This window comes from Lipotes vexillifer, unplaced genomic scaffold (genome assembly GCF_000442215.2).
Source record: "Lipotes vexillifer unplaced genomic scaffold, Lipotes_vexillifer_v1.1 scaffold565, whole genome shotgun sequence".
In the NCBI taxonomy this organism is placed as follows: domain Eukaryota; kingdom Metazoa; phylum Chordata; class Mammalia; order Artiodactyla; family Lipotidae; genus Lipotes; species Lipotes vexillifer.
Window position 1 is genome coordinate 1,301,497 of NW_006771554.1, and position 7,347 is coordinate 1,308,843.

The 7,347-nt window shown below is 54.1% G+C and overlaps 1 protein-coding gene across 2 annotated transcripts in view; it reads right to left on the bottom strand.

Moving 5' to 3' along the window:
- SULF2 (sulfatase 2) overlaps positions 1-7,347 on the bottom strand; it is a 116,268-nt gene that overhangs the window by 28,020 nt on the left and 80,901 nt on the right. For both annotated transcript variants that reach the window (XM_007446936.1, XM_007446935.1), the window contains exons 5-6: positions 5,301-5,451; positions 3,908-4,083 (exon numbers count right to left, since the gene is read on the bottom strand). In XM_007446936.1, the coding sequence (XP_007446998.1) occupies positions 3,908-4,083; positions 5,301-5,451 (327 nt within the window). The remainder of the gene's footprint in view (positions 1-3,907; positions 4,084-5,300; positions 5,452-7,347) is intronic.

A 7,347-nucleotide genomic window follows, 5' to 3' on the forward strand; every position in this document is an offset into this window, starting at 1 on the left:
CTTCTGCCAGCAATGCCCTCCCTGCCCCTACTCTCTGAACAAAGGACACCTTCCTTTAAGACACACCCCAAATCCTGGATCTTCCCCCGGACCCTTCTCTGAACCTCTGAGGCAAACAATGGCCCCCTTGCTGTTTCTAGAAGGCCAAGAACAGTCTGGCCTCGGGGCCTTTGTCCTTGTGTCCCCTCTGCCCGGAACTTTTTTCTTCCAGACTCCAGTGAGCATTCTCACTCACCACCTTTAGTTCTTCCCTCAACGATTACCAAGTGGCCCCAAGATCCCCATGCTCTGGGGTTCACACCCCGCTGTGATCCCCTCCCCTTGAAGGTGGGCCAAACCGCTGGAACATGGCAAAGGTGATGGGGATGTCAGACCAAGGTGATGTCACGTGACATACGACTCTGTCTTGTTAGCTGTCCCTCCCTCATTTCTTTGTCTCCCCTGGCGGGCTCTGAAGAAGAAAGCTGCCATAAATTCGCCCCTAGCAAGGACGCCTGCTGAGTACTCTGAGAGACAGGCTGTGTGAGTTCAAAGTCCTCTGTTTGCACTTGAACAGCCCCCGAGTGGGGAAACAGGTCCTTCCCCAGTTGAGCCTCCAGATGAGACAGCAGCCCTGGCTGATGCCTTGATTTCAGCCTAAGCAGAGGACCAACCTAAGCTACGCCTAGACTTCTGACCCACAGAAACTCTGAGATAAAGCACGTATGATGCTTTCAGTTGCTAAGTTTCTAGTAATTTGTTACACAGCACAGATTACTGACACAAGGCCCTTCCTGAGGACCCCATTTAGAACTGCACCCCTCCCCATGCTTGGCCCCTTCTTTGCTCTGTCTTGCTCCTGAAGCCTTGTCACCCCCGCATTTTACTATATATTTTACTCAGTTATCTGGTTGATTGTCTATTGCCCAATTAGAATCTAATGGGAAGGCAGACGTTTTTGTCTGTCTTGTTCACTTCTCTATCTGTAGTACTTTTACACTTAGAGAACACAGTAGGTGCTCAGTAAGTGTTAGTTAAGTGAGTTTTGTTATTTACCGCTGCCATGTGTCTGTCACTTCTCCCGTGTCCTGTTTCTACATGGGGTGCTCCCGACATGGTGGTTAAGTGACTTTCAGGCTATGCCCGGCACAGGGCCTGCAATGGTTGGATGGATCATGGCCGCATGGACACATTCTCCATCAAGGTGGCACAGTGCCCTCCCTGCCCCTGTCTAGTTCCCTGGGGTTGGGGGGCAGGGCCTGGGTCTGAGGGTCTCGGATGTCTTTCACTTCCTCTCTCTCCCTAGCCCAGCACCTTGTGAACACTGGACAGGTAGTCAGGTGTGCTGGTTTCAGGGGAACCACTGACTGAAACCGCCCGTCCTGGCCAGGCAGGTAGTAACCACTTGCATGAGTTATCTTACAGCAGGAGGTCCTGGTAAGGAACGCGGAACTGACAAGCTACCACCAATCAGAAGAATTTGGGAAAGGTCAAAAGGAGAGAGGAGACGCCAGTCTATATGTCCTACCAACCTCCCAGAATCCTTCTCGCTAGAATCTATCTTGGTTGAGCGATGTGCGGGCTACCAGGAAGGACCCTGAGTCAGAATGATTGGCCAGAGACAACCCGGAAACTAACCCCATTATTGTAAAACCCCAGACTGTGAGCCACGTGGCAGAACAGTTCTCCTGGGGTCCCTGACTCTCCTGCTCTCCCCCCGGGCTCCCCTTCCCAATAAATTCTCTTGCTTTGTCAGCACCTGTGTCTCCTCGGACAATTCATTTCTGAGTGTTAGACAAGAGCCCACTCTTGGGTTCTGGAAGGGGTCCCCATTCCTGCGACACTGGGGTGGTCATGGGGGTGAGGCTGGGGAAGGTGGGTGAAGCTGCCTGGTGGAGGGGCTTGAAGCTAGCAAGAGGCGTGACCACTTAATCAGGCAGGAGGAGGGAGCTGGAAAAGTCCGTTGGGTGAGGGGGCGCCAGGGTGAATGTTGGCAACTAGCAGCTGGATTGACCTGAGGTCGTCCACGAGTCCTGCTGCCCCCAGGCTGGGTGGGATGGACAGGACCGCTTTTCCCACCCAGCATCCACACCTTGCTTGGTGGGAATAGTTTCCAGTTCTGGAGGAACTACCTGGCCCCATTCAGATTCCACCACCTGATGTACTCAGCCTGGTCACACAAGGTTTTCTATTACCCTGGCTACAGTGACTGGCTCGGGGATGGACACGTGACCAGTCAGGGCAGTGAGAGTCAGCCTCAGGGCTTCCGTTCAAACCACTTTTAGGCCATTTCCCAAGCTGAATGGCCTAGAAGTCTGGGGTTGTGGTGACCCTGCCACCATGAGAGAAAAGCTGGCCTGAGAATGAAGCCAATTCAGAGGATGCAGGACTGAGAGATGGAAAATGAGAGCTTCCTGTTGTCATTGTGTGACTGCTGGATCCCGCCATACCTGAAGCCAGCACTAACCTTGGACTTTCCAGTTACTTTAGTGACTGCATTCCTCATATCTTATTTTATTTGCCTTGTTCATTTTGAGAGTCATTTCCGTTCACAACTCAAGGAGTCCTGGCTGTCAGCCCCAAGTCTGACATTAGCACTCTTTCTCTGTGGTTTTGGGTCCTAAGAACCAGATCACAGACTCTGAGGCTGACCAATACAATAAGAGGTGCCGGATTATAGTTCTGTCCACCTTCGTTTTTCGAAAGCAAATGATCCCAGTGACTTTAATGGTCATATATATTCTTACCCAAAAAGGAAAAACATTTACAAATATCAAAGTCCCAGTTTTGAGACGAATTCCAGCTCCTTCCCCACTGTGCCATGAAACCTCAGGCAACTTAACCTGTGCCTCTGTTTCCTTGCGTTTAAAACAGGGACAATACTAGCAACTACCTTATAGGGTTGTTGTCATGCGTAAGTGGATTACCTGGATGTAAGTGCTTAGACCAAAGCCTAAAGAATAAACACCGTTATCAGCACAGCTATCATTATAATAGCTATTATTATAGGCGGGGACCCTGAAATCCGGACAGGCAGGGATTTGATGAGGTTGGCAGAGGAACAGTGATGAGGCTGGGCTAGAGCTCACACCGTCTGCTTTCTGGAATTTCCACCAAACATCCCAGGCGGTGGGAACATCTCGGTCCTAAGACGGCGCCACCAACGCCCTTTCAGGAGGAATTCTGAAGCAAGCCGAGTCAGTGCCTGTGTGTGTTCTCGGCTCAGATGGAAGTCAGACCTGATGAGCACCTGAACGGTGATTTATCTGCATTTCAAAACACGTTCGAGTTGGTCTCCATAACGTCTGGGCCGATCCGAGGACGCTGCTGCTATGATTCCTGGCCTTTCTACCTCTCCCTGCCCCAGACACGGCATTTTTGCTGCCAGAACATGTCATTTCAAAGGTTAACCCAAGGACAATGCTGGCCAAGGGCCCACGTGGCCCTCGAGGAAGGATGGGGGAGGCTGCTTCCCTTAGCGCTGGGGCCAAGCTGGCCCAGCTGATCTCAGTGGATGACGCCGCCCCGGGCCGAGATGGCCGGGCTCCTCCCTGACAACCTCCAGACCCAAAGACCGCTCAGGCCAGACAGAAATCAAGGTGGCACCCCCATGCATTGGCGGTGACACATACACAGTCCAGGTCCCCGATTCCCTGGCACAGTGCCCACCACGGACAGTCTGTTTTCATAGGTGCTAACAGCTCCCGGCCTCTCCTTCCCCAGTAGAGGGGTATGCAGTCCTCCCCGGGTGGCATCACCACCGTTTCGCTCGGCACCGAGGTCCGCCTGCCTGAATCGTGTGCCGCCCCGGGGCGTGGCTTGGGGCTGCCCGCTGAGCTGCCTGCTGCTTGCCCATCCGGGTACCAGCGGAGCCTGGAGGCCTCCCTGGGACTTTGGGGCGCTGGGGAGGGGTGGGTGATGCACTTACAGCGAGCCGGCCTCCACGTTGGGGCCCCTAACGTAGAACGGGACCCTGATGTCGAACTCATAGGGCATGGACTTCCCTTTCACCAGGCCGAACTGGCCGATGTGGTAGCCGTGGTCAGCGGTGTACACGACATACGTGTTGTCCAGCTCACCTGTCTCCACCAGCATGTTGTAAATCTGAAACGCAGACGGGGTGGTGAGGACATGCAGAGGGAAGGCGGGCAGTGCGCCCGGCCCACTGTCCCAAAACACGATGCTGTGCTGGGGTCTCAGGCCCCTGTCCCTCCCGCTTCGGGTCTTCGCTCAACTGTCACCTCTCGGCGGGGCCCCTGGGGCTGACCCATGCATCACTGTAGCCTCCCCACCTCCTGTCCCGCTTTACTTGTCTTCCCAGCACTTCTCACCTCCCTCTCTTTTACTTATTCGTGGACTGTGTCCCTGCATTAGAACGTGCGCCCCATCGGGGCAGGGACCTCTGTCATTTTGTTCCCTGCTGTGTCCCATGTGTGCTGGTACTCGACAAATGCTGTTGGGTGAATGAGTGAATGAGTGAATGAATGAATGGCCTGGGGCAGGAGTCTGTGATCTACAACAGTGCTGCCCAACAGAACTTTCTGCAATGCTGGCAATGTTGACACCTACGGCACCAGCCACACTTGGTTATTCAGCACTTCAAACGTGGCCAGTGCACCGGAGAAACTAAATTTGAAATTTCGTTGTATTTTACTGGTTTTAAATAGGTCACGGATAAAATTTAAGAAATATATCCATGCAATGGAGTATTATTTAGCAATAATACTAATAAAAAATGAAGCACTGAACATGCTCCCACCTGGATGAACCTTGAAATCATCATACTGAGTGAAAGAAGCCAGATCCAAAAAACCACATATTGTAGGACTCCTCTTACATGAAATGTCCAGAATCCACAGAGACACAAAGTAGATGAGCAGTTGGCTAAGGCGAAGGGGTGAGGGGAGTTTGGGGTAATGGCTAAGGGCTGCGGGGTTTCTCTCTGGGGTGATGGAACTTCTAAAATCGACCGTGGTGATGACCGTACAACCCTGCAAACATATGAAAACCACTGAAACATACACTTGAATCGGGTGAGCTAGGTGGTATGTGAATCATATCCCCATAAAGCTGTTAAAAAATGTACGCAGCTGCAGGTGGCTACTATAGTGAACAGATCAGAGCTGGAATACAAGTTCCCTGAGGGCAGGGGTTTCGTCTGGATTGCTCAGAGCTGTTTCCCTGGCCTGGAACAGGTGCCTTTTCCTTCTGCCTCTGTTTCCATTCCTCTCCAGATGATGATGCTTGGAGGGGTGTGGGGGGAAGGGCAGGGAGGCTGCAAGCCTGGCGTGGCTGGGATGCTCAGGAGGAGGGCAGCCTACCGTCTCCATGGAGTCATCCACGGACAGGAGGGTCTGCAGGCGCTTGCGCTGTAGCATGTTGGTGAACTGCATGTGGATGGGCTTCATGGGCCCCGTGTAGCGCATGATCCAGTGCTTGTCGGGGTTGGGTGCATAGTTGTAGCTCGGGGTGCTGGCGGGCAGACAGGCACAGAGGTCAGGTCAGGCCGGGGGTGGGGGGTGCCTGGGCCCCGCCCCCAGGTCCCCCCACGCCTCAGGGGAGCAGCCTCCCTGCGCTGGGGCTGCAGCTCAGGGTGAAACCGCCCCCATCTGGACGCCAGCGCGTCGGGGGCTCTGCCCCACGTTAGGTCAGCATCTCTCCACATGCGGGGCATGCACGTGGGAAGACTGGGGGGCACAGCCGTAGATAACCTGGAGCCCCAAAGGGAGAACGTCCCTCCCATTTAAGCCCGGTCAGCACGCCCATCACATGAAGGCCAAAGTCTCAGTCTGTGCTGGGCTCTCCTCAGCACCTCTCTAGAATTTGCTCGCTTCCCTTTTGAAAGAAGGAGAGGGCCTCCTGTGGGCACAGCACCCAACTCTAATTTAATAGCTCTGCATTTACTTTTCAGTTACCTTGGGTAGACGGCAAGTGACAGTTATCGTGGTTAATGAAGGCGTGACTACCGAATTTCCTTTTGCAATAGATTTTGGTTTAAAAAAAGGAAACTGGTTAAAAATTAGGTTCATAATAGGCAAAACTGTGAGGATGGTGCCTGAATGTGTCCATTTGGGACACGCCACGTTCTCTGACTTAGCTGTCACAGCTGTTCTTCCCGCGTGGCTTAATTTCCCATTTACAAGAGAGGAAACGGGGTCAGAGGAGTTCCGAGACCTGCCCATGGTCTCACTGAGTGGATGGTGGAGCCACTGGCTCCGTCAGGACTTCTGCTGTGGGTTCAGCTGTGACGCCTAATGATAAACGAACAAATACATGGTAATCTTTGACCAGCCCCGAATGGGCACCGACCACGCGCTGGCCACACCCGGAAGGGTTTGCCTACATCATCTCATTTAATACTCAGAGCAGTCCCAGGAGCTGGTGCTTTCCTTCTCTTGTGTGAGACATGGGGACACGGAGGCTCAGTGAGGGGACAGACTTGCCAAAGGCAGAGCTGGGGTTTGAGCTCCAGGAGTGGGAAACCCCACAAGGCATGGGTGTCCCTCGCACTGGGTCTGGTGATCCTTGAGGGTCAGGCTCCCCTCAGGTCTTACCCACCCCCTCCCCAGGCAAAGCTGCAAAGAGAGGGAGTTTCCACTGCTTGAAGACAAAAAGCTTTTTGAGATGGCTCTTCAGGGGGCAAGGGCTGCGGGGCGTGGGGGAGGGTAGAAGGGCCCCAGACTCCCTTCCTTCGTCAGGACCTCAGCCCCTCCCTCCCCGGGGTAGAAGGAAGGACACTGCAGCTTGTGGTGCAGCCTGATAGTTATGGAGACTGTTGCTATGTAGAGGCGGGGTGAGTCATAAGATTCCTCCTGGACTTTGCTTGAGTTTCTGGCTGGTCTCCTGCCGCTAAATCCAAGCCGGGCCTGCGGCCTCCTTTGATTATGAGAAGCGCCGCTCTCTCCTGTGGGCCGGCTTGGGGCCTGACCCTCGTGTAGAACATCCCAGGAGCAGGGCCACCCCCCCTCACCACCCTCCCCCACCGAGGAGCTGGAGGGGTGCTGCTGGGCCAGGGGCTGCACAAAGAGATGCCCTTGGGGCTGTTGGGGGTTTTGCGAAAATTGCTCCCATGGCCCCAGGGGCCCGATTCAGGATGTAATTTTGAGCAATCATCCCTGAATCTCTTAGATTCTCTTGGGCTGGTGTCTGCCCTTGAGAACAGCGAGGGGTGAGTCTGTCAAGAGTCTCATTTCCGAGGCCTTTTCTCTGGAGACGTCTTTCGAGCAGGATCTGGAGGTCAGCAGGCTGTGGAGCCTGGGGTCCTGCTTGGGGCCGAGGCCGGCTTTCTGGGCCCCCGCTTGGGGCCAGGCTCCCCCTGCTACCCCGGGAATGGTGTCACATTTTCACATGAACCCAGATGCCTGCTGA